The 24,651-nt window shown below is 45.3% G+C and overlaps 1 protein-coding gene across 1 annotated transcript; it reads right to left on the bottom strand.

The window, feature by feature from the left end:
* Positions 1 to 1,346: 1,346 nt before the first annotated feature.
* CD8B (CD8b molecule) lies at positions 1,347 to 22,792 on the bottom strand. Its single transcript, XM_031949807.1, has 6 exons — positions 22,680 to 22,792; positions 14,343 to 14,702; positions 12,024 to 12,119; positions 9,127 to 9,216; positions 5,531 to 5,567; positions 1,347 to 3,614 (listed from the first exon to the last, which is right to left on the bottom strand). Exons 1-6 carry the CDS (start codon positions 22,723 to 22,725, stop codon positions 3,602 to 3,604), a joined length of 642 nt encoding a protein of 213 aa, XP_031805667.1. The 5' UTR covers positions 22,726 to 22,792; the 3' UTR covers positions 1,347 to 3,601.
* Between the last annotated feature and the right edge of the window lie 1,859 nt (positions 22,793 to 24,651).

Below are 24,651 nucleotides of genomic sequence, written 5' to 3' on the forward strand. Positions count from 1 at the left end.
AAACCCATGGCAAACTTGCCCAAAGAATAAAGCCTTCCTAGGTGCTTGAAGGGAGGACCCAACTACAGGACAAAGGGAGGGAGGCAGGAGGATTACCTTGACTGGAAAGGACTTAAGCTGTCAGAAAGGTCTTTGCATGGGGCACCAAAATGATGAGTCAAGTCAGGATGAGTCATGAAACAAATCATGAAGATGGGGAGTTATCCAGAATGAATTTATAGGCTCACACCATCTCCAGGTCAAGGGGCAAGGCTTTTTTGTAATGCCATAAGACAAGAAAAGATCTTAATGAACTTGCAATTAAGGGGGGAGATGGATGATCTTTAGTGGGAGAAGACCCAGAGCAAGAAGTGCTAACTGTGCTGATTGTCTGCCTCAGTAAATGAATTTTACTCATCCTGCCCATCCTGTTTACACAAGATGCCTTATAAGTTGACGTCCATAGCTTAACTTCCAGGTTGTATAAGGTAAGAGTGGGCTCCAGTACAGGATAGCTCTGTCTATACAAGGGAACTCTACAGAGGCAGCTTCCTTCTCACGGGGGCCATCTCAGATACTGGATTGCAACCAGGGATATGGCTTTTTGTGCCATTCACTTCATCAGGAACACCTCTGACCCAGAAACTTACAATTATTCAATGGTCTTTGGTTAAAATTGTCAAGTATCAGGGTGACTTGTAAAATAAAACAAAGTAAAACCCTTTGTTGGGTGTGATGTCTTTTCTCTGGCTTCCTGGGCCAGCTCTGGGCCCTGGAAAGTCACTACAGAACCCTGCTTTCCTTCTTCAAAATAAAAGGAAGACAAATGAAATCTGAACCGATGAAGAGGGAGGAAGGAGAGATAGATAGCATGGGTGAACTTTTAAACCACACAGCTACCTGGAGTGTGGCTTTGAGAAGTTTACCTTAAAACTAAAAGTTTATGGTTGGGGGGTTGTTGGTATATACATGTAGGAGGGTGGAGGGCTTGTTTCTGGGCAGAGTTTAAATTAACAGGATTTTCTGTTTTTGGGTGAAGAACTATGATTTTGCTAATTCCCTGTATGGAAAACACTTTTTACCACTGCTGAGCTAAGTCTGTAACTAATAGTCCCCGAGGATAATGAGAGATTCACTGACCTACCTAGTCAGTTGTATGATTACAAAACCAGTATATATCAAAGGGTAGAGTGGAGAGAAAACCAGACTAAATAATGTACATTACAGCAAGTTTAAGGAAGAAGGATGAATTTTTATAAAAAATATAAATGTCAAAATTGACAAAATTGAACTTATTTTGAAAAAAAAAAGTGAACAGGTCAAAAGTAAACTGAATAGAACAGAACACCAGGACTAGAAGAACTCACAAATCAATCAATAAACATTTATTAAGTAGTTATTATGTGCCTGGCACTATGCCAGGTGCCTATTCTATTAAGTATTTGAAGAACAAATAATCTCTTTTACTGTAAATTTTCTTCAAAAATACTTTACATAAATGATCTTGATAAAACCAGGAATGGATAATTTAGATAAAGAGAACTAGAAATCAACAACTAAGGGGTATTGATATAAACACTGGCAAATTGTAAATTTATGTTCATATGTTTACATATAAAATGAAAAACAGGAAGGATTTTAAACTATTCACAGTCCTCTTTGGCAAAGCCCACCAGCCTGCCTTAGGTACCCACATCAATAACATTCATCTCATCTCCACCCCTGTTCTCCAAGCCCTACCCACAGCCCCTTTATAGTCAGTCTTAAAGTCAGCCAGTTCTGTCACAGGTGTGTATTATTCCCCAAACAAAACAAAATTAAGAGCAAATAAACCCCAAACCCCCAAACCAAAGTGAGTTTGCAAACTAGCAAGTAACACCAGTATCAGTAACAGATTTTGAGAGGGAAGGAGAATTAAACATTTAAGCAGCGGTGGAGGGAAAGCGCTCTTGGGCTTTTCTGGCACCCACTATGATTTTGCTGAAAGGGCTCTAACATCCTTACCTGTATGGGTCAGTTTCCTAAATTATAGTTTCCCACAGCCTAATATTCCTTCAATTCATATTTTTCTTCACGGCACCTGCCAACAAGCTTATCATCAAAAGACAGAGAAGGTAGTCTTCTTCATAGAGTGTGGCTCCCTTATAGGGCAGGAGCACGTTCTATCTCTGGGCACTTCCTATTTCATTGCTCAACATTCAATAAACATGAGAAAGAGTAAGTGGAGATTATCTGATTCTGCTTTTTCCTCTCCAACTCCACTCCTTGAGATCTTGGAGGGAAATCTCTGGGCTCGTGTCCCTGGAGCTCCAAAACAGAAACCCTCATATTCTACATGCAAAGTATCATTAGTTTGTTTTTATGCAGACCTGTGAATGCATCCATTCAGGGAACGCTCTGTTCAGACTATAATGAAGAGTTTTAGAAAGTCACCTTGGGCACTGAGAGTTAAATCATTTCCATCCTCACTTTACAAGTTTGTGTTAAGGCAACACTCGACTTTAGGTTTTCTTGGCCCCAAAGCCAGCCTTTAATCCAATGGGGAAGAACTCTATCATTTTTTGTGTTCAGGACCTCTTTGGCCTTCTCAAAAAAAGAGTTTTAAATGCATAGGATTACAAAGAAAACCAATTATATTAAAAGTCATAACAATATAATTTTTGAAAAGTTCTTGGACCTCAGATGAAGAACCCCCGTTCTATGCATTCTGCCCTTTCTCTTTGCATCTCATCCAACACATTTTTGTTGAATCGATGGCTGCTAACGGTTTGGCTGGGGGCCTCGTTCACAAGGCCACCTTTGCTGATGGCCGCCACTGACCGCAGCGGTGACGTCCCCCGAGCCACCTCTGAGTCCTCCCAGAGACGAAGTCCTGGTTTCTGAACCTCGTCCTGGTTAGAAGCCCTTTAAAACACAAAACCCCATGTTGCACTTGGGGCATGTCTGTGACATTGGTTTGCTCTGTGTGAACAAAGGAGCTCAGAGATACCATCAGGACCCAGCTTCTGCAACAATTAATATCAGACTTTATTTTAAAACAAACAAAACAAAAAAACCGAGGCCATTTTCACTCAGAGAAGAGAAAAGGGAAAATAACAAAGAGAAGACCTAGAAGAGAGGCGGAAGGGCTGCACCCGCTCTACCTCGCAGAGTACCCTCATTGTCACGGAGAGCGTATCAGGCAGATATTAACCCTTGGAAGCCACGGCCGTGGCTTACCTTCCACTTCTGTGAGCTTACTTTTGTTAGTCACCGGGGAGTCACTGTGGAATCATGGGGCCAGACCTACTGCTGAGAAAATACAGACCCGGCCACTGACCGGTGACTTTCAAAGGCTCTGGCCCAGAGTCTGAATCTTTCCCCAGTAACAGGAAATGGCATTTGTTACATAATCAGCAAGTAGCAGAAAGTGCTTGAGGTTTAAGCTGGGCTACTGGTGACCGCCAATCCATTAGTCCCATGAACCCAATTCATGAGAGGGTAGGCCAGGGCTCAGGAGAATTTCAAGGTTCATCATTGTTATTCAGATGCTCTAGTTTCCCAATTCTGCTTATGCAAAATCCAGCGCATTTCTTCAGCAGGCTATTTGAAGAACTTTATTTTGAGGGGTATGGAGCGGTACTCATCTGTGAAGCCTGAAAAAAAAAGTCAGACAAATTCATCATCCTTTGAAGTCGGCATTTTGAATTTTTGCTACTGTGAGCTAAGGTATAAGGGAGAGCTCTGGATTAGAACCAGGCAGGCTGGGGTTCAAATTCTGCCGCAGATATTGAGTAACTATTTTGAATTTACTTGATGATTTCACCCATAGTGAAAATAAGATGAAATCGGGAATTATTTTTGTCTTTCTGTCTCTAGGTAGTGCAAAGCTTGAAAAGCACTTGTTTAATTGAACTGAATGAAATCAACCAAATGGCAAGCAAAGTCACTAATTTCTAAGATCAAAGATTTAGAGAGAAGGCCATTTAGTCCAGTCCATTACACCTGAGGAAACTGAGGCTGAGAGTGGTCATGTGACTGGCCCACAGTCAATGGAAACAGGTTAAAATATCTGAGCCTCAGTTTCTCTAGATGTGAAATGGAATTAATAAAAGCTGCTGTAAATACCTTATGGGGTTATTATGCAAACCTTACAATTCCACTAAAGTGCTGATTATTATTAGTAATAACAATGAAAATTAGCTCTTTCCAAGCATCAAGTGTCCAATTTTATGGGATGATCATAGAGAGGATGGTAGTTAACTCTCTGCTGAGGTCCAATCCAACCTGTTGAAGGGTCAAAAGGTAGATGAGCACAGGATCAGCTGAGCAGAGAGCCTTGAAGGACAATTTCTGAGAAGCAGAAAAAGGAAGAGGGACCAGAGGTGGGGGATCTGAGTCTTAAAGTCCCATGAAAGGCAAAGAAAGAAGCAGGTCATCACAGAATCCCGGCTTGGAGCCAGAACTGACCTTCAAGGTCAGCTGGTCCGTGTATATCTTGTACGTATAGAGTTGTTTTTGTGTCGTCCCCTTGATTAGATTGTAAGCTCTTGGAGGGCAGTGAAAACCACCCTCAAGGGGCATGGAAATATTTTAAAGCTTTAAACAGGAACTTAGACAAACTTATTTTCAAAATTGACACCCTAGATACTGTTGCATTTAAGGTATAGGAAACTTCCTTTCCTGCTTTGAGTCAGCCTGGTTTCCTCTGGCTTAGGAGTGATGGAAAGTCAGACCCAGAATTGGAGAGAATTTCCAGTGCCTGTTGGTGGTGACCTAGGACACATGTTTGATCTGGGAATCACTCATCAATTAAACAAGCCAGTGGGAGGGAGCCCCAGAAATGGCTGCTACAGGGCTGTGTCCGGACACACCCTTGTTGTATGTCTTTACCAAAACCCGGGGGCTCACTTGCTCAGATAATAATTCTTCACTCTTTGTTTTTGGTGTAATTCCTGTGTATTTGCCCAGCCCTTGGCCCACCCATGGAAGGGAGAGGTAGGGAGACAATGTGCACCCAAAGAATCCAATCAATACCCAACATACCCAGGTTCTAGGGAAGTCTCTCCTGGGAAAATAAATTCATTTTGTTTGTCCCTTCCCCTAATGATTCTAATTGCTTATTTGTGGTTGATGATGCCCTAAGGAGTGATCTGTGGGGTTAAGAGGGTAAAAGACTTGTCCAGGGTCACAAAGACAATATATCAGAGGTAGAATTTGAATCCAGGTCTTCCTAACTCTAAGTCTGGCCCACAGAAATAGGGACTAGACCTGTGATTTCACTGGCATTAAGGGAACAACGCAGTCTGGAGATTTAAGTGCCTTGCCTTGGTCAGCCCTGACTGGTTCTAAGTCTGGTTCTCTGTGATTTTTACATGATTTATATAATTACTTAATCCAGAACTTTCAGGCTTTTGTCCTTAGGTTAGAGTCAGTGACTGTCAGAAATCAGAAAGAGCATGAGGAGGGGGCAGCATGAGGACTATGGGAAACCTGCATGTCACGGTCCCTGCAGGGAGTTTTCACCAAGCATTAAACATCAACCATCCTTCTGGGGATTCGCTTTACTTACTGTTTCACAAAGTGATGACGAGCTAGATTCCATAAATCTGGGAGGAGAGAAGGAGAAGCATGAGTTAAGTTCTTCCCATAGCCCCTCATGTCCACTAAGCAACTACCAAGTCTTCCCTAAGCACCTCCTGCTATTCCCTGCACTGTTCTGGTTATTGCTGGGATTCCCACCGATGGAATCACTATCTCCAACCTCAAGGGCTTATGACTTACTAGGGAGAATCACGAGACAGCAACAAGGCAGAAGAAGATGTAAAACTTCCCCAGAGAAAAACGCACAAAACTCTACCTCTGGAGCATCGTACTGACTTCTGGGTGTCACATTTTAGGAAGGACATTGGTGTGAAAAGTGTCCAAAGGAGGATACTGAAGAAACTGGGGATATTTAGTCTGGAGAGGAGGAGACTTGGGGGAGATAAAATAACCACCTTTGTGTATTTTAAAGGCTGTCATATGCAATGGCAATCCGTCAGTCAAGAAGTATTTACTAAATATTTAACATGTGCCAGGCTCCAAGCTAAGCGATCCGTTAGGAGATGATTGCAAGAGATGGGGACGGGGCTGAAAGAGAGATGTGACACATGAGAGAGAGAAAGGTACGTATGAGCGAGGTCTGGAAGACAGAAACTGCAGGGCTTGGAAACAGATTGGACTTATGGGGTGAGTGTAGATGAGTTGGTTGTCAATCTGATGATTGGGAGCATGGTGGTTCCATCAATAGGAAGAGGGAAGTTCATAGAAGGGGAGAGTTGGAGGTGGATAGAATAATGAGTTCTGTCTTGGGAGATGCTGAGTTTGAGAGGATTACATGATCTATGGTATGTAATGTCCAAAAGGTACCTGGTAATAGAGAATGGTACTTTTCACAAGGCCAGGATTGGAGATATATAAATCTGTTCAAAGCTGTTGAGACTATGGGAGCTGAGAAGATGAAATGAGAGAGGATGGAGAGAGAAGAGAAGAGGGCCCAGAATAACCTTGAGTTGTTGTTGTTCAATGGCTTCAGTCATGCTCTATTCTTCAAGACTCTATCTGATATTTTATTGACAAAAACCCTGGAGGGGTTTGCCATTTTCCCTTTTTAACTCATTTTGTTGATGAGGAAACAGAGGCAAACAGGGTTAAATGACTTTTTCAGTTAGTCTCTGAGGTTGGATTTGAACTTGAGAAGATAAGTCTTTCTGACTCCAAGTCTGGTACTTATCCACTGTGTTCTCAGGAGATTTGAGAGATCTCTACAATTGTTTGATGTGAAGAGAATGAAGAACCAGTAAATGAGATGGAGAAGTTATGATCACAGAGTAAGGAAGAAAACTAGAAGAAAGGAGTGTCACAAAAACCTAAACAAGGGAAAGAAACCAAGACAAAATGATGATGACAGAAAAGGCCATTAGATTTGGCAAATAAGAGATCACAGGTACCTTTGGAGAGAGCGGTTCCATTTGAAAGATGAAACAAGATCGTGTAGGGTTTTAAAGAGGGTGAAAGAAATTCAGTCCCATGTGTAGACAGTTTCCTTAAAGAGTTTAGCCTTGAAGGATAAGAATAATATAGAATGGTAGCTGGTTTGGATGGATGGGTCAGGTGGGCGTTTTTTGAATCTGAGGGAGCATGTTGGAAGCAGTAGGGAAGCAACCAGCATAAAGAGAAAGACTAAAGAAGAAAGAGTACAGATTATAATGGGGAAAATCTGTTGGAGAAGTTAGCAGGGGATGGGATCAAAGGTGCAAATGTAGGACTTGGGCATCTCTCTCTGAGATTGTCACAAAGGAGAAAGTAGTGGGGAAAGTTCTATGAGTGATGGGAGATGAGGAGGTTTCAACAAACTTTTTGGGGGGTCAAATATGAGACAAGTGTGAAGGAAAGGGCTTAGGGATGGATGAAAAGGTTTGGAACAGCTGCCATTCAGATTAGGACAGCAAGTCAATGTGAGAACAGGTTTGCCTTGTGAGAGTGAGGGCATGGGTCAGTTTTTAGTGTTCAAGTCACCATGGCTTTATCATTTCTCCCAGCTCTATTCCAGACTATGTGAACAGGGCTGAAGGAGACAAAAAGTGGAAGTAAACCCTGGTGGGGGTTTGGCAGGGTGTGAGCAACAACAGGACAAGGGATCCAAGAGCAGAGGTAGCTGTAGAGTCAAGATGAGAAGGGGAAGAGGGCAGAACCAGCCAAGGGGTGATGACTTGAGGAAGAATGGAGCAGGGGAGCGACAACGAGGATGAAGAACAGGGCTGGGGTTTTAAGGCACCAGGAAAGATGGGACGATAAAAGATTATGACCAGAAAAAGGGGTTTCCGAGTTCCTGCCCATGTGAATGACTGAGTATCACTTTGGGGGTGATGGCAAACTCAGAGGTACATCTAGCTCAGTGTAGGTGAAGGGTGGGGAGGAACTGAGTAGTCAGGGTGTCTGAGGAAGCATCAATATGTATGTGGAAGTCCCCAAGTTTCAGGACAGAAGGTGAGAAGGAAAAAAAGACTTTGAGGAAAGAGCATGTCCTTTCCTCAATAACCAGTGGAAAATAACCAGTGAGAGCCGGATCAGGTGATAGAGCTCTACAGCTGTGACCCCGGAGGAGAGGTTACTTAGTGAAAGGGCTACTGGGAGACAATGGGGATCCCTGAATATCTCTTCTTCCCCACTCTCACTGCTGTGACTGGATGTCTGGGAGAGAGTGTAGCTGGTGTTGGAAATGGTGTCCAGGGAAGCCACATCAGAAGGGAGAAGTCACCATGTCTCAGTGAGAGAATGGAAGAAGTGAGAAGGGAAGAGATTTAAGATGAAAGAAGTTAGAGAGAACAGAACCAGGATTAATGGGTGAGAGCACAAAGAGGCGGATTGAGACTTGATTAGATGAGCAAACAAGCAAGGCCCCCCAACTTCCCAACAATAGCGCTGTCTCCAGAGAAGGCAATGGTCTGCTCCAGGAGACAGTTCTCTCTCAACCCAGGACCTAAGTGGAGACCAAATGACCGCTTGGCAGGTAGGTCACGGCGGGGATTCTTATTCAGGTGTGGGTCAGACTGGATGATTTGAAGCCCCTGCTAACTCTGCAACTCTGGGAAGATGCACTGGTCAAGTGGGACAAGTACAGTAACAAACTATTATCGAGCCAGAGATTTCCATCTACAAGAGGTCATATTTTACACCTGAACAAGCTGAGGTCCGGACAAGTTAAGAAATGAGGCAAAAGCCACAGAGGAAGCGGCAGAAGCAGGGTTTGGCTCTCTCATTCTAGCTTGGTGTTCTTCCACGGCACCATATTCATCCCAAACATGACCCTAATCCAGTCTCTCGGCCCAATCGCTCCGGCTCCCGCCCACTTCCCAGCCCTGAGAAGCCACATGGACCACACTGAATTCTAGAGCTCCCTGGGCTAGGCACTTCACAGGTCATTCTTGGTCCCACTCAGTTCCAACTCATTTCCTCTCATAAACATTTATTCACTGCCTGCTATATGCAATGGAGCTCCCTTCAAAGTGCCCTCAAGATGCAATCCACCTTTCTCCCCTTTTCCATCTTTTCCCCAGCTCTACAACACACTGAGAAAATGGTAATCTCTTGCTTTTATGCCACTTGTGAGGGTGAACAACTTACAGTTCAATCGGATGATCACAATTAGAGAGATTAGCAAAACCGTAGCACACCCCACCAGGAGGCTGAGAGGGAGGATGTTACAGTGGGTACCTACAACAAACATACAAAAAAAGGGTGGTTAATATTTCTCCCCCCAAAATCCCCTCAAAAGAGTTTTTAAAGGAATGAATTCAACAGCTTTTTACATTCAAAATCATTGCATAAAACTCAACTAGTAACTGTACTAACATCCATGGCATTGGTAGGATTTTTATTACGTCAGCTATAGTACTGGATGATTCAAAGCTCCGGCTAACTCTGCAGTGCTGGGCAGATGCACTGGTCAAATGGGAAAAGTAAAGTATAAAACTATTATCGAACCAAAGATTTAGACCTAGGAGAGGCTGTACTTTACACCTGAACAAGCTGAGGAACAGACAAGTTAAGTGATGAGGCAAAAGCCACAGAGATAGTGGGAGAGGGAGAAATGTCTTCTAAGATATCTGTGCTTTCAGTTAGACTTGGCCCTGTTCACAGTCAGCTCAAGTGACCCAGTTCTGGAGCTGCTACTCTTAGGGAAAAGATTAGGATTGGTTTGAACGGGGGCAGTTAGATGGTGCCATGGATACGGCACCAGCCCTGAAGTCAGGAGGACCTGAGTTCAAATCTGGTCTCAGATAGTTAACACTTCCTGGCTCTGTGACTCTGGACAAGTCACTTAACCCCAACTGTCTCAGCAAAAAAAAAAAAAAAAAAGGATTGGTTTGAAGGATGATGGAAAGGATGCTGGATTTGGGGTCAAGAAGAACTGAATTTAAGTCCTCAGCCAGTCACAAGCTTTCCTTTATCAAACGAGGGTGTTGGTTTTAATGGCCTCTAAATCTATAACCCTATGACTAATGAATGGAAATTACAGAGAGGTGGATTTCAGTTTAATAAAGGGAATTGAAATGAATGAAGTGAATATTAAAGACCCTCGTTCTTGCCATCTACCACATTGATGGTCCCTAGGACTCATGGGCATCTCCCACCTTTCATCTGGGCCCTCACAGGCACTGAATCCAGCAATCAGAGAGAGAGTGCCATGAGTCTCCACTGCACTCCCAAAGTCCCATCTCTTTCTGAAGTCTGGTTAATCAATAAAACGGTGTCAACCCCTGCTTTTGTAATGACTGCAGATTTCTGAAGTATAAATGCTCTGAAAATTAACAACTGGTCCCCAAAGCACTCGCACCAAGACGCTCAATACCAGGATTCTTAGTCTTTTTGTGTGTCAGGGGTCCCTTTGTCAGTCTGTTGAAGGCTATGAACCCCTTTCTCAGGACAATGTTTTTAAATACATAAAATACACTGATTTATAAAAGAAGTCAATGATGTTGAAATACAGTTTTTAAAATATTGTTTAAAAAGTTGCCCGGTTATGAACTTTTGCCTTAATGAATGATCACTGTGATAAAAAACCAAATCGCCATCGTTTATTAGGAGGTCACCCTTCTGGTGAGGAACTTCTCCATTTCACAGAGGGGGACACTGAGCATTAGAGACCCAGGATGCTTTTACACATCCAGCATTCACCACCAGCCCTTCCTCTTGGGTCCGCAGCTTCTTCTAATTGGCCAAACACCAGCGTCCATCCCAAGAGCCCAAGGAGATGATTAATGTGTATAGATTCACAGGAGAGACAAGCTGATGGAGGAGGGAGCAGCATGGGTGGGAGCTCCTGGTAACGGAGCAGCTCCTGGATGGAAAATCCAAAAGAATCCAGGCAGAGCTTGTAAAGCACCTGCTAGAGGCAGGGTGGCTGTGGGGGAGATGCAAGTTCTTGATAAGAGTGAGCTTCTGCCTGAAACTGCTGCCCCAAGATGAAAGCCGCGCTTGCAGGTGGTTCCGCGGGACGTGACCGCAGAAGAGCACGCTGGTCTTTTTGGGCACTCCACCACAGGCAGAAGCCAGTGAACAGCAGCCTTGCCTCTGAATACAAACCTCTCTTCAGAGCATCCCTGGGAAGGGGCTGTCAGAAAGCCCGCACTCCAGCTAGAGTCGCCAAGGAGACAGTGGGATTGGAAGGGGAAGCTTACTGATAGAGACAGACTAAGAAAGAAATGGAGACTTCTCAGAGTGGAAAGGCACAGCTACAGCGACTCAGACTGCTTCCTCTCAGAACCTCTTCCTCATTTTAATCCCTGTGCCTTTCTCCTTATAGATCTCGTGAATACACTGGGAGGGAGTGAAATTCTAGACTCAGCTTGTGGGAAGCTCTTGGTCTTTCCAATGCTCAATTTTCTCACCTGTGAAATGGAGGAGTTCATCCCCAGAAGGTTGGCCACTAAGTGATGAAAAATAATTATAACCAAAGTCTATAAGATCTTTTTAGGAGGAGGACCTATGATTTCATGGGCATCGGGAATTCCCAGAGTACAGATTATCTCCATTAATGGACGTTGATAGTCCATCTCTAATTTATATGTTTACAAAGTTGTCCAGGGTGGAAACGGACAGATTAAGGGACTTGCTGATGGTCCCACAGGCAGAATGGGTCTGTTGTAGAGCTTGAACCCAGCACTCTGACTTCGCATCAGCACCATAACCATTATACCACACTGCCTCTTCTTTAGTCCCTATTTTGGGACAGAATTAGGAGGCATTCTCTCAAGGCGAAGGGATACGTGGAGGAAAAGGAAAGGAAGCACAAGTTACTCCTGATTCTCAGTTTCCACATCTTTAAAATATAGTTTTTTAAAAGCATTAAATGAAGCTAATTCTAGATTTTCTAGAGAATGGTGACTTAGAAAATCCAAAATATCAGATACTAAAACCCCCCCAGTTTGTTCATACTTATATCATGTGACTCCTGTGACTTTGAGGAGCCCTTATTAAACCATCGCTGAGGATTCAGAGGAATGAGAAGGAGACCTTACCATTTTGTTGAGTGACATCTGAGGGTTTTGTATTGCATATCCGCCTCCTGGGGGTGGTCTTCTTGGTGGGTTTAACTGTTGTAGGCAAGACATCCACTGCAACAAAGGGAGAGACAGCAATTTACTACAAGAGAACTTGGGGCTCCTGGGAAGGTCTTCTAGATCTTAGCTGAACTGACCTATTTGCTGCCCCCATGCCCCTCACTCCGTCTCCCACCTTTCCCGAAGTTATTTCCCATACCCGCAATGCTTCTCTTATCTCCACTTTTTAGAATCCCTCACTGCCTTCAAGGCTGAGCTCCGATGCCACCTTTTCCATGGAGCCCTCTCCATTTCATCCAGTTTATAGTGCCCCTTCCCCATTTTTAGATTAATTTTATTTTGAATTTACTTATATGTGTCCATGCTTTTCCCTCAATAGGAAGGCAAGCTCTTGGAAGGCAGGGGCCCTTTCCTTTTTTTAAATATCTCCATATCTGGAAACTTACTGGCATTTATTATATATGATATATATTATTGATATAAATTATGGCATTTCTAAATGCAGCAGCCATGCTATCTATGCCCGATCGACCTCTTTTTATTTCTCTCGACTATAATGATGATGATATCCTCTATTTATATAGCTTTTTAAGGCTTGCAAAAAACTTTACATGAGCGCAAGGAAGAAAAAGAGCTTTCTCCCCCTCAGTGGTAGAAATGCAGGGAAAGGTAGAAAAGGAGGGAAAATCATTCTGAGTGTGAGGGCCCCTGCCCTGTTCTGATCAGGCTCAACAAGCATTGAGGGGGACGACTGCCACGTGGCACTAACAGAGACCGGAGAATCCTAAACCTTCATAAAACTTGCTCATAACCTTCCCCCCAATCCCAAACCTGCCAAGAGGAGGAGACTGGCCCACGGCCCTTCTCCTTAAAACCCTTGAATTCTGTGCTTTGTTCTCTCCACCACTTCTTTCGAGATTGCCCTTAGAATTAAAGAACCATTAGGACTTGCCATTAGACCACAAGGCCACTCATAAAATGCTTTTGGAGATGTCCAAGGCTTTATCCCTAACCTTCCTTTCCCAATCACAAATCCCCATCTTTGCAGAAACATAAACCTCAGAGCAAAGGCAAAGACCATGGCCAAAAACACCATACTCTGATCCCTATATTGTAACGTCATGGATCTTCCTCAAAAATGAAGGACAAACAACAACAGATGACCACGAGCTAACATCTTCTTGGCCAGATCCATTTGGTTCAGTTTATTTTCTCCAAGATTGTGGTTTCTTTAGAACAAGTCAGAATTTATTGGCTTTATTTCCGGAGTGATTGCACACCTGCTGTATTTCTAAGCTAAGATAAGGATGTGGGGGAGAGGGAGAGAGAGAGAGACGAATGAGAGAGACAAAGAGAGAGAGAAAGAGAGAAATGGATAGAGGGAGAGAGAAAGAGAAAGGGAGAGAAAGAGAAGGAGAGAGAAAGAGAGACAGTCAGAGAGAGACAGAGATAGAGAAATAGAGAGACAGAGAGAGAGCAATGCTAAGGGAGAGCATGGCAAGGGTAGCCATAGCCTAAGTTGGTATGTCTTTGTATCCTCAGCACCAGTATATAGTGCTTGTTTAATAGATGTTTGTTTAATTGATTTGAATCAAATCCTAGGAGGTAGGACCTACCTGGGCTGGAGTATTTGAGAACAGACATAGTGATCTGTTTTACAATCTCTATTCATCAATTCAAGCTAGTTTAAACTCTGGGTTCCTGCAGAAAATGTACAGAAAGTCCCCACCATCTCATGAATGCCCCTAAAAAATCTTAGCCATAAATTGGGAGGGAGGGAGACCCTCCTTTTGTGGAGCCCCAGGCACTGAACAACAGATTCCTGAAGCATATCATTGAAGGGTTAGGGACTTAGAGCTGGGGGATCATGTCACGCAATCTCTTCATCTTATGGATGAATAAAAAGGCCTCGAGGGAATCAGGAGTTTGTCCAGGGTCACAGGACTAGTAAATGGGAAAGGCATAATTTGAACCGAGCTCCTCTGATTAAAAAAACCAAAACAACAAAACAACCCTCCCCTCCCCAAGACAAATATCCCCTTCCAAAAAATGCGCACGGCCCCTTGCCCTGGATTCTGAAAACTCTTTATCAGAGCCTCTAATTTCCTGTAACAGGGCTACAGGCCATGTGGAGCCGGAATGGGATGGAGGCCCTTTGCGGCCCCGCTTGCACCTCCTCCTCAGTGGGAAGCTTTTCTGGCTGAGCTCCCGTGGATGAGGGCTTGGCTCTGACCGCCATGGGGCCCATCGCTCTCTCCCCACAGGGAGAGTCCTTACCTACGTTCACGAGGGTTCCTTTCCCAAAGACCAGCTGAGGGCCTGGGATAATGGCACAGATGTAGACGCCGCTGTCCGAAGGCTCCATTTTCAGAAGCCTGAGGGTGGATCTGTACGGCTCCCCAGACACAAGGAAGCGCTGCGAGCCGTTGCCTTCCTCCCGCGCGGAAGGGATCTTGGAGTTTGAGTGGGCCAGAAACTGGTAGGGATTGTTGGCGCCGAAAGGCCTCAGCTGGCGAAACCAGTAGACCGCCTGGGCAGTTTGGGCTGACCGGATTTCGCAGATAATCTTCGCCTCATGGTTGGTCTGAACCTGAAGGACTTCTGAGCTCTGGAGGAGAGTGGGGCCTCCGGAGATCCCTGGGGAGGACAGAAAGGAGACAGGACCTCAAGCCTTTGGGTGCTTGTTCTCAGCGGGAGCACGTACTTTGTCTTTGGGGAGGAAGCCTTTCTCAGGGCCGATACCTTCCCTCTGAGAGCCCCTCCCCGTGCACTGTGCCCATCTCGGTTACGTCCAAGACTCTGCCATTAGGATGGAAGCTACTGGAGGACAAGGACTGTGATTTTGCCTTTCTTTGCTTCCTTAGTCCCTGGAGCACAATAAGCTTTTAAAAATGTGACACTGATTGACTCTGGGCCCTTTAACCTCTCTATAACAGGACAGAGTTAGAGTATATGACCTCCAGGATCTCTTAAACCTTAAAAATCCACAAAACAAAGAAACACTTATTAGCGGCGGGCAGAAAACTTTACAATGTTCTGCTGCAGTTGAGTCATTTAAGTTGTACCCAGCTCCAGGACGCATCTTGGGGGTTTTCTTGGCAAAGTGCTAGAGGGGTTTGCATGTGTTCAAGACCATATTTAGGGGTCTACAGGAAGGACCCTCAAGGCCATTTAAGCCCTCATGTTACAGATGAAAAATCTGAGGTGAAATGGCTTGTACAAGGTCACACAGATAGCAAAGGCAAGAATTGAAGCCATTTCCTCTGACTTCAGAGTCAATATTTTTTTCACTGCACTTTCTATATCAGTTTTCTCATCTGTAAAATGGATAATACCTGCCCAGCCAATCTAAATTATCATAAGAAAGAGCTAAAGCAGCATTAGTAATAAGAATAACTTTCTGCAATGTCATCATAATCCTCAGAGGTTGCTATCATGCCCTACCCTCCGAGTTCATATGCTCCGTTCTTGAGCGCAGCGTTCAGGGTGATCAGCCCCTCACCCGACCCACTGTCCCCGTGCAGCCATCACAGAGCACCCGGAATAAACTGAATAAGTGTCTGCAGAAAGGAACTGGTCTTGAGATACAACTCAATCTCACCAATGGCCGGCACTTGTCTGTTCTCTGTTAGTGTCCATGCAGGCTGTGATGCAAGCTTTTGTCTTCTCCTGGGACTGCGGGGCTTTCTGTTGCCTCTCCCACATAAAAGGAGAGTTTCAAGTCCCTTTTGATGTAGTCTGATGAAAGAGTTCAGGCTCTGGAGGTAGTACACCAAGGTTTTGGTCTCTCTTCCATCATCAAATATTAAACAAAGGGACCTCTAACATACATATCTCTGAGTTTCATGGTCCTTGTCCACAAAATGAGTCAGCTTTGTCCACCTGACTCAAAATAGTTGGGAAGACACGTAGAACTAAGGGGGTGACAGCACTGTAGGCATTGGGGGCCATCATGGAACGTCCTGGAGATCAGGGATCGAGGTCTGGCTATGTCACTAACTTATCATGCAACATGCGTCAAGTCAGTCCCCTTCTTTAAATCTCAATTTCTGCACGTAGAGAGAGAATTTTGGGGACTAAATGTGGATTGAAACAGAGTAATTTCACCTTTTTTGTTTGTTTGTTTATTTTTTTCTCATGGTTTCCCCCCTTTTGGTGTGGTTTTTCTTGCACAACGTGACAAATATGGAAACATGTTTAAAAGGATTGCACATATTTGCCATATGTTAGATTACTTGCTGTCTTGGGGAAGGGGAGGTAAGGGAGAGAGGGAGAAAATATTTGGATCATAAGGTGTTACAAAAATGAATGTCAAAAACTATTTTACATGTATTTGGAAAAATAAAATGCTATTAAAAAATAAAATGGGGATGATTATAACTACCTTGTCTACCTTATAGAATTATAGTCATATACAATTTTTTCTCCTTTTGCTCCTAAATCTTCAGTGACTTCCTATGATCTCCAGGAAAAAAATAGAAACTTGTTGGTGATACATTTAAAAGTCTTTTACAGTTTGAGCCTCTATTTTCAAACTGTACACCATTGCATAGAAGTCCCTAGCAAAGGTTCTTTGACTGACTAGTACTGCTCCCCTGTAGCTGCTCTACAGCTAGCGTGTGTGAATAGTGTGAATAGCCACCATGGAATCCCTGGGAACTGGTTCTTTATTTGAATTCACACTGTGGAGCCAGTTTGACATAATTGTAACTTGCAATGGGACAAACCCAAATTCAAATGACCACTTCAGGGAATTCGTTATTCGCACTAACCAGGACCAAACTGCGCGGGCCGGCCAATCTGGTTCCTCAGACATGGCGTTCCAGCTCCTGACTTTGTGTTCTGGCTTAGGCTGAAACCCCTGCATCTGTGCCTGGAATACCTTCCCTCCTGGCTGCCCCAAGTTGGAACCTCTACATCCTTCAGTATTCATGGGTGGCTCTTCTTGCCCATTTGTTCTCTTGAGAAGCTCCTCAAATTACTTTATGCTTTCTTATCAATGTATATGTTGTATTGCCTACTCACACCAGAATATGAGCTGCTTTGTTATTTTTGTTTTCAAGTTTCCCCTGCCTAGAACAGGGTCTTCTGCATAGCTGCTTAAGACATGCTTGCTTGGTAGAATTACTTATTTCTCTTTGGTTAAATAAAAGCTCTCTGCTCTCTTTTTCCCGCTCAGGCTTTCATCTTAGCCCCAAGGTTCTTTTACTTGACTAACTGAGGATAATGTTGATAAAACTGTGTTGAATCAAATTGATCCAAGTATCTCAAAATCATTTCATGTTCACATTTCTTTCTATAGCTCCCTTTCTTTCTCTTTTCCTCCTTTTTCTTTTATTTTCTTTCTTATCTCTCTCCCTTTCTCTCTTATCCTTTTTCTTTCTCATTTATTCTTTCTCCTGTCTCCTCTTTCTCTCTCTTCCTCCCCCCCTTCTCTTTTCCCTTTTCCCTCACCCACCCTCTCTCTTTCCCTCCCTTCTTCTCTCCCTCTTCCCTCTCTTTTCTTTCTTTCTCCTTCCCTTCTATCCCTCAAATACTTCCATTTTATAGTTGGGCAAAATAAGGCTTTGGGAGGAAAAGTGAATGACTTTCCTCATCAAATCAAAGAACAATTCTGTTCCTCTTCGAGAACCCTGGCCAAAGCTCAAGAGACTACAGAGCAATTTCCTGAGGTCTACATTGGATATGATCATGGCTGGAACCAAAATCTAAGGCAGTTTAACACTCCTTCTAGGAAAGCATAATGATGTCAGAAGATCTCTTAGCGAAAGAAAGAGAGAGAGGGAGGGAGGGAGAGAGAGAAAGAAAGGAAGAAAGAAAGAAAGAAAGAAAGAATAAAAATTTTAATGTAGCACCAAGCCTAGTCAGCTTGATATGCATTATCTTTTTTACCCCCACTATTAACAAGAGGGCCAACTATTCACATTGCAGCTAGGGTTTTTCTAAGAGGTGAAAGTAAGGAGATTCTTTCATAAAAAACATCCATACACTATCCATAACCCATATCCAAAAACATCCATAACACTAGTTGGATGGAATAAAATCCCAATGTAAATGACCAAGCTGGGATTTGAACCCACATCTCCTCATTCCAAAGCTGGTGCTCCAATGCCAGTTGCATTATTTTTTCATTCTTAAGGATGGCATGCCTAGAAATGTTCCATTAAACTGATTAAACTTCTCTCTGTCTCTCTTTGTCCATTTCTCTCTCCTTTCTTTTTTCCTTTTCTCTCTTTTTTCTCTTTTCCCATTCTCTTTCTTTCCTTCTTATAAATTTTTATTCATTTTGGGGGCAGGGGGAACAGGAGAGGCCACAGTGCACAGAGGATAAAGAATTGCCTTTGGATCCAGGAAGACCTCATCTTTGGCATGTACTAGTCGTAAGACTCTGGGTAGGGCGCCCAATCTCTCCCAGCCTCAGTAAAATGGGACAGGTTGGAGCCAATGGCCTGTAAAATCCCTTCCCATTCTAATCTGTGATCCTATGATGTCGGAAGATCATTCCCTTCTAGGAGGGATGTCCTTCCTTGGCAGTCATCTGGTCCTGTACCCCAAAAGCACTATCACAAAATATCCACCCCACAGTTATCTGCCTCTTCTTGCAGGCCTCCAGGACCTTCAGAGCCAGTCCCCTCCAATCTGAACAGCTCTAGCTGAGGCAGGGGACAGGGAGCTGGCCGTGGGAGCTGGGTTCAAGACCCACTTCTGATGAAGACTGCCTGTGTGACCCTGGTGGTAGGGAAGGTACAGACTTGATTTGGTAGAGGGATTTCCTCATCTGGAAGTTCCCTGCACCAAAGAAGTCGCTGATCCAGGTCCTATTCTTTCCTTTCTATATCACCTATCTTTCTTCCCCTCTGCCTTCCAGAAAGCCATTCCTAATAAAAAAGAGAAAGATAAAAAAAGTTCAGCAAATCTAGCGGACATATAGAAAAACTCTTCATTATATGCAATGGTCTGTACTCACAGGCCTCCCTCTAACCAAACTCCTCACATTTCTCACCCTATGTCACCTCTGCAGTGCTCTTCCAGTTTCTGCTCCTTATTTGCCCTCTCTACCCATTCTCTCTGCCTGATAAATCCGACTCAGAGTTTAAAATGCCATCCCCTTTCCCCAGCTGTAAATATCAGCCCGAGTTTCTGTAGTCCCTTTAAGCTTATTTTATTCCAGTCTCAATATATCCCTCTGTGATATCTCCATTTTACAGAGGCAAAATGGAGTCTCAGAGAGAAGTGACTTGCTCATTAAGTGTTGACACAAAAAAATCTTTTCCCTCTGACTTTGTCTACTTCCTTGTTAGTGTCTTTCTTAAAATAATCATCATCATGATAAGTATTTCTGTAAAGTTACACACCAAGGCCGGTAGTTTAAACTATTATTTGTTCCTACCACATGTTCCTAGGAAACGGGGGTAGGGGGTTAGAAAAAAACTAGTTCTAAAACGGAATCAGTCACTAAAAAGTGGCAAAGTCACTTAACATCTGGAGACTCAGTTGTAACGCTAGATAACACCTGCAGGTCAACTTCATTTGTTTCAAGATAAAATGAAAGCTTCCAAGAAAGCATGATGCTCTATTAACAGTGTGTTAGTATTACCAACAATTACTTTAAATACAGATAACTATTAATATACTTGAGGTTCACCACAACCCTATGAAATAGGACTCTTGCTCAAGCCCACGGCCTAATACAGTGCTTGGTATCTAGTAGGTATTTAATAAATGCTTATTAAGCACACACGCTGCATAAGAACCCACACCTGGGGATTCCAGAGCTGGTGAGGGGAGGACTCCTCAATAGGCATTCTGTAAAGCATGGAGCCCACATTTTGTTCCCCGCATCTTCCAGATTTGGGCCTGTAACAGGAAGAGAACTGAATCTGAAATCAGAGGACCCGAGTTCAAATCAAAGCTTGACTTTTTGATGTTGAATGTGTCCCATCACCTCTCTGGACCTCATTTCCTCATCTGCAGCCTTAATCACTGAATGGGTATGGCCTCAGTCAAACAGACCTGTTGAAGACCTTAGCTTAAAAAGGCCGAGGTCTCCCATTTCATCCGGGGCCATCTCTGGTCCTGATCTCTATCTGGCCACTGGACCCAGATGGCTCTGGAGAGGAAGGTGAGGCAGATGACCTTGCCCTGCCCTTCCTCACTTAAATCCAATTCATTTGCATGTCATGGTATCACTTCTCTGACGTCCTCTTTGAGAAAGAGAGACCAACAACCACCGTCTCATCTGCAAATTGGGAAGTTTGTTTCTGATGATCTTTAGAGTCTTTTTCTTCCAAATCCATCTTCTCAGAGAAGGCAGTTATTTGTTCAAAGTGGGACTGTCAGATCTCGAACTCAGATCTGCCTTCCTCAGGCAATAAACATTTATTAAACCCCTACTGTGTTCGAGGCACTGGTCTGGGAATACAAAAAAAAAACCAAAACAAAAAGAGACAAGACAGTTCCTGCTCTCATTGCCTCCATGACCATGGCCTGGCCACTGCCCCACACTGTAAAACATACAGGAGTTCATCTCCTGACCTGTCCCATAGTGGGCTCCTAAAAGTCGATCAATAAGTATTTATTAAGTGCTTACTAGGTGCCCGGGACTGGGACACAAAGAAAGGCAAAAACAGTTTCTGTTTAATAAATGCTTCTGGAAGGAAAGCAGGATGGCCCAGGATGAACCTCAAACGCAGTGAGATTTTCTTCTCGCACCAGATCAGAGAACAACAAAGAGAGCCACCCGTGGGGGAGTGGGACCAGCCCAGAAAAGGGGCAAAATGCCTGCTGTCCTCCTCCCCCTACTTCTGGACTCCCTAGCTTGGGGGGAGAGTCATCCCCACAAGAAGAAGGCCTTCCTTGGGCCACATTTTCTGTTCAGAAATATCAGCATGCACACATTGTTCCTACCAGTAGACCGTGAGTCCTTTGAAGGCAGAGACTGTGGCACTTGGATCCCTGCTTCCCCAGCACCTTGCAGAGCCCCTGCAGGGACTGGTCCCACACCTAAGGCAGCCTGGACAGGGGAGGACTAGGAAAACAGGCCCGAAATTTGCCTCCCTGATGGTCTCCAGCTTCAGAGCAGAGGCCCTTTTAGAACAGTGTCGGATTTTAAGTTCAGAGCCCTTATGGGGCTCCCTGCTGCCCCTTGACCAGGCTGAGGATGCTCAGAGGCGGTTCCCCCACCTTGGTCCCCGGAGAGTCTCTCCCTGGCCGTCCTTTTTAGATCCGAGGGGACCTCTGAGTTTCTATTCTTCCTCTCCTCCCCCCAACTCTGACTTTTAGTCTCCAAAGCCCGGGAGGGATCCCAGTAGATTCTTAGAGATGATAATCTGTATTTAATAAGCCTCTGGGCTGCTTCGGCTCATTTCCACCGGTGATGTGGTCTAGCTTGGCCAGTGGGGGGGTGAGCCTGCCTGTGCTCACAGGCATCCCTGAGGAGTCCCAGGACAGGATAACCGCTGCTCTGCTAATTTCCTTTTTTTTTCCTTTTTGCTGAAGCAATTAGGGTTAAGTGACTCACTTACTCCACAGCCAGAGAGTGTTAAGTGTCTGAGGCCAGATTTGATCTCAGGCCCTCCTGACTTCAGGGCCGATGCTCTAGCCACTGCCCCTCCCAGCTGCCCCGCTCTGCTAACTTCCACCTTCATTTCCTCGGGTAATTCCAGTTAAGGTTGGTTTTGGCCCATCTTCCCCTTAGCTCGAGGCCCAGCTGTGACTGCATATTAAGTACAGTTTCCACCTTCAAGGCAAGCTCATGGTTTGCTAAACTGCTCCTCTGGAGATTACAAAATGTGTGCTGGGCCGCAGACCCCGTGTGAACTCTTCAGGAAGTCTGAGCGGAAGAGGATGCCCAAGTCCGGCCAAGGGCCCAGAAGTCCGGCCAAGGGCCCAGGAGTCCGGCCAAGGGCCCAGAAGTCCGGCCAAGGGCCCAGAAGTCTGGCCAAGGGCCCAGGAGTCCGGCCAAAGGCCCAGAAATCCGGCCAAGGGCCCAGGAGTCCGGCCAAGGGCCCAGGAGCCCTCGGCACTTGGGGCTGACATGCCTTCCCCTGCCACCGGAGCCTCTCCCCCACCCGGGCTAGGCTGGCACCCAGGCTGCCAAGTCAGAGGCCGCGGGTTCAAGGCTGGTCCGTCCCCTGGGCACCCCCAGCTGCATCTCTCTGAGCCAGCTCACGTCTCCTCACGAGGGGAACGAGCACTTGGGCTGGAGGACTCTCCAGTCTCTCAGCTTTATCCTCCCCATCCCCCCCTTCTCCATGCCAGCTCCTCCCTTTTTCTCTCCCTCTCTCCCGGCTGCCCGTCGGGGTCCGGGCCCGCCACGGACCGAGGGGTGGGAAGGGGAGGCTATTGCGTCGCGGACCGGAGAAGGGTCTCCTCTCAGTCCTCTGGCTGGGGCGTCTCCCACACCCGACGCCCGGCGGCCCCGGGGAGCGAGCGCCCGCCCGGAATGACCACCCCGCTTCGGAGGAGGCGCGCGGGGTGTCGGCAGCGCTCCGCACTCGGGACCCCCGCCTCCGCCCGGCTCCCGCCAAGTCTCGTGCGGGGTGAGTCCCCTCGGACCCTCCTCCTGCCCCCCAAGCCCTGGAGCTTCCCCCAGTAGAAGGTCCCGCGTCTCACCTGAGATGGCGACGGACAAGAGGAGGCCGAGCCACAGGAGCTGCATCGCGACGAGTTCTGGGGGTAAAGCACCTGGGGGGCCCGGGACCCGCGGGCTGCGAGGCTGCCGGGCTGGGGGCGGGGCCAGAGGGAAGCTAGAGCCCCTTCCCCCCGCCCACTGGCCCTCCATTGGCCGGGAAGCTTGGAAGGAGGAGGGTTTCGTACACGTGCGGGGTCTGGAGGGGATTTCCACTAAGTCCGCCCGCGGCTCAGCCCCGCGTGGGGCCCCGAGAGGTCTCAGCTCCTGACATCCTGAGTGTCTCTCATCTTACCTGCATTTCCAAAGAGGTTCCGCCCCCGCTGCCGCGGCCCCTTCCAGGAGTGGCGGGATCCCCCGCGGGCAGGGGCCGCACGGCTCCCCACGGGACGGCGTCGGTCCCCTGGCCCTGCCAGAATCTCTCCTACAACCGGAGGGGAAAGCGGAGCTTGGGCTCCATCCTCGGCACGGACAAGGGCTCTCTTTTTCCCTCAGATTGTGAGCGGAGAGCACCGGGATGCTCCACCAAGAGGAGGCCGGAGGAACCTTTTCAGGTACATTGCAGAGCCCCCTCCCCCACCGGGGCACAGGTGACATGCCCACTGGGGTCTCTTCTAACTCTTATCAAATACAGTGCTCGCCAAAGTCCTCAGAGTCGGAGATTTAGATCTGGAAGGGATCTTCGAGGCCACTGGTCCAGCCCTTGCATTTTATTATATATATATGACATTTTATGAGATGTATCTTCTTGCCTTGCAAATATATATATATATATATATATATATATATATATATAATATATATATATATATATATTTTTTTTTTTTTTGCAAGACAAGTTGGGGTTAAGTGACTTGCCCAGGATCACACAGCTGGGATGTCTTAAGTGACAGATTATAATCTGAATTCAGGCTCCGACTCAATCCAGCGCTCTAGACATTTTTAATGCATTGTCCTGTCTCAACAATCTTGCACATTTAATGGATAGAAATTTTATAAACAGACATTAGTGATAAGCCTATAACTAATTACCAGGTTTTTTCCCCCCACTTTCTGAGTTTTTCTCTTTTCACTTTATTCTCCAATCTCTACATTCATTGGAAAAAAATGTTTCCAATACCTTGTAGGCTCTGGTCTCTAAAGAGAACGGGGTATAAATATAGATGTAAATATCTCCAGACAGACAGTTACATGTTAAGTTAATGGCTGTTCAAATTTTTCAGAGCAGCTTTATAGGTAATTGCTAAAAGTTGAAAGCAACCTAGATGTCCAACTGTGGGGGAGATGGTTAAATAAATGATCATAATCCTTTGTCATAATGGAATGCTATAATGCAGTTGAGACTGACAAGTATGAGTAATAGAGAAATCTGGAAAGCTCTTTCTGTAATAATGCAACGTGTGGAAGAGGAAGCCCTCCAGGGAGGGGAGGCACTAACTAAGATCATATGAAAAAAGTGACTGAGAATGAATGATAAGAATTTTGAAGGGGACAGAAAAGTGTGATGATTTGGGTTTAAAGAATTATTATCATGTGTCTGAGGGGCGGGCAAAAGATGGAAAGAGAGCCAGATCTGGGCAGGAGGGGGACTTGGTTTTGGAAGTCCTCGATCATGGAGTACCCGGGCCATTCTGAACAAGTTACTTAACTTTTCAGGGCCCTAGATGGTGACTCTTAGGATTCTCAGTCTCCAAAGCAAGCAAAAACAAAAGCAAAGCAAAGTGTAAAAGCCACCTACAACAGGGCGATTCATAATTCAACTGTGGTCTAATAATGAAAGGGGATCCCATAAGGCAATTGATATGGGCAAATCTGAGGAATATAAAGAAATCTGGATCTTCTAATTCTAAGCCCGGGGCTGTACCATATGCATCATTGTGATCACCTGAATCCCAGGGGGTTGGCTAATGACTGATAATGGGTCAATGTGTGGTCTGGAGGTTTGGAATCAAATCA

The sequence above is a fragment of the Sarcophilus harrisii genome, chromosome 2 (assembly GCF_902635505.1).
Source record: "Sarcophilus harrisii chromosome 2, mSarHar1.11, whole genome shotgun sequence".
NCBI classification, from domain to species: Eukaryota; Metazoa; Chordata; class Mammalia; order Dasyuromorphia; family Dasyuridae; genus Sarcophilus; species Sarcophilus harrisii.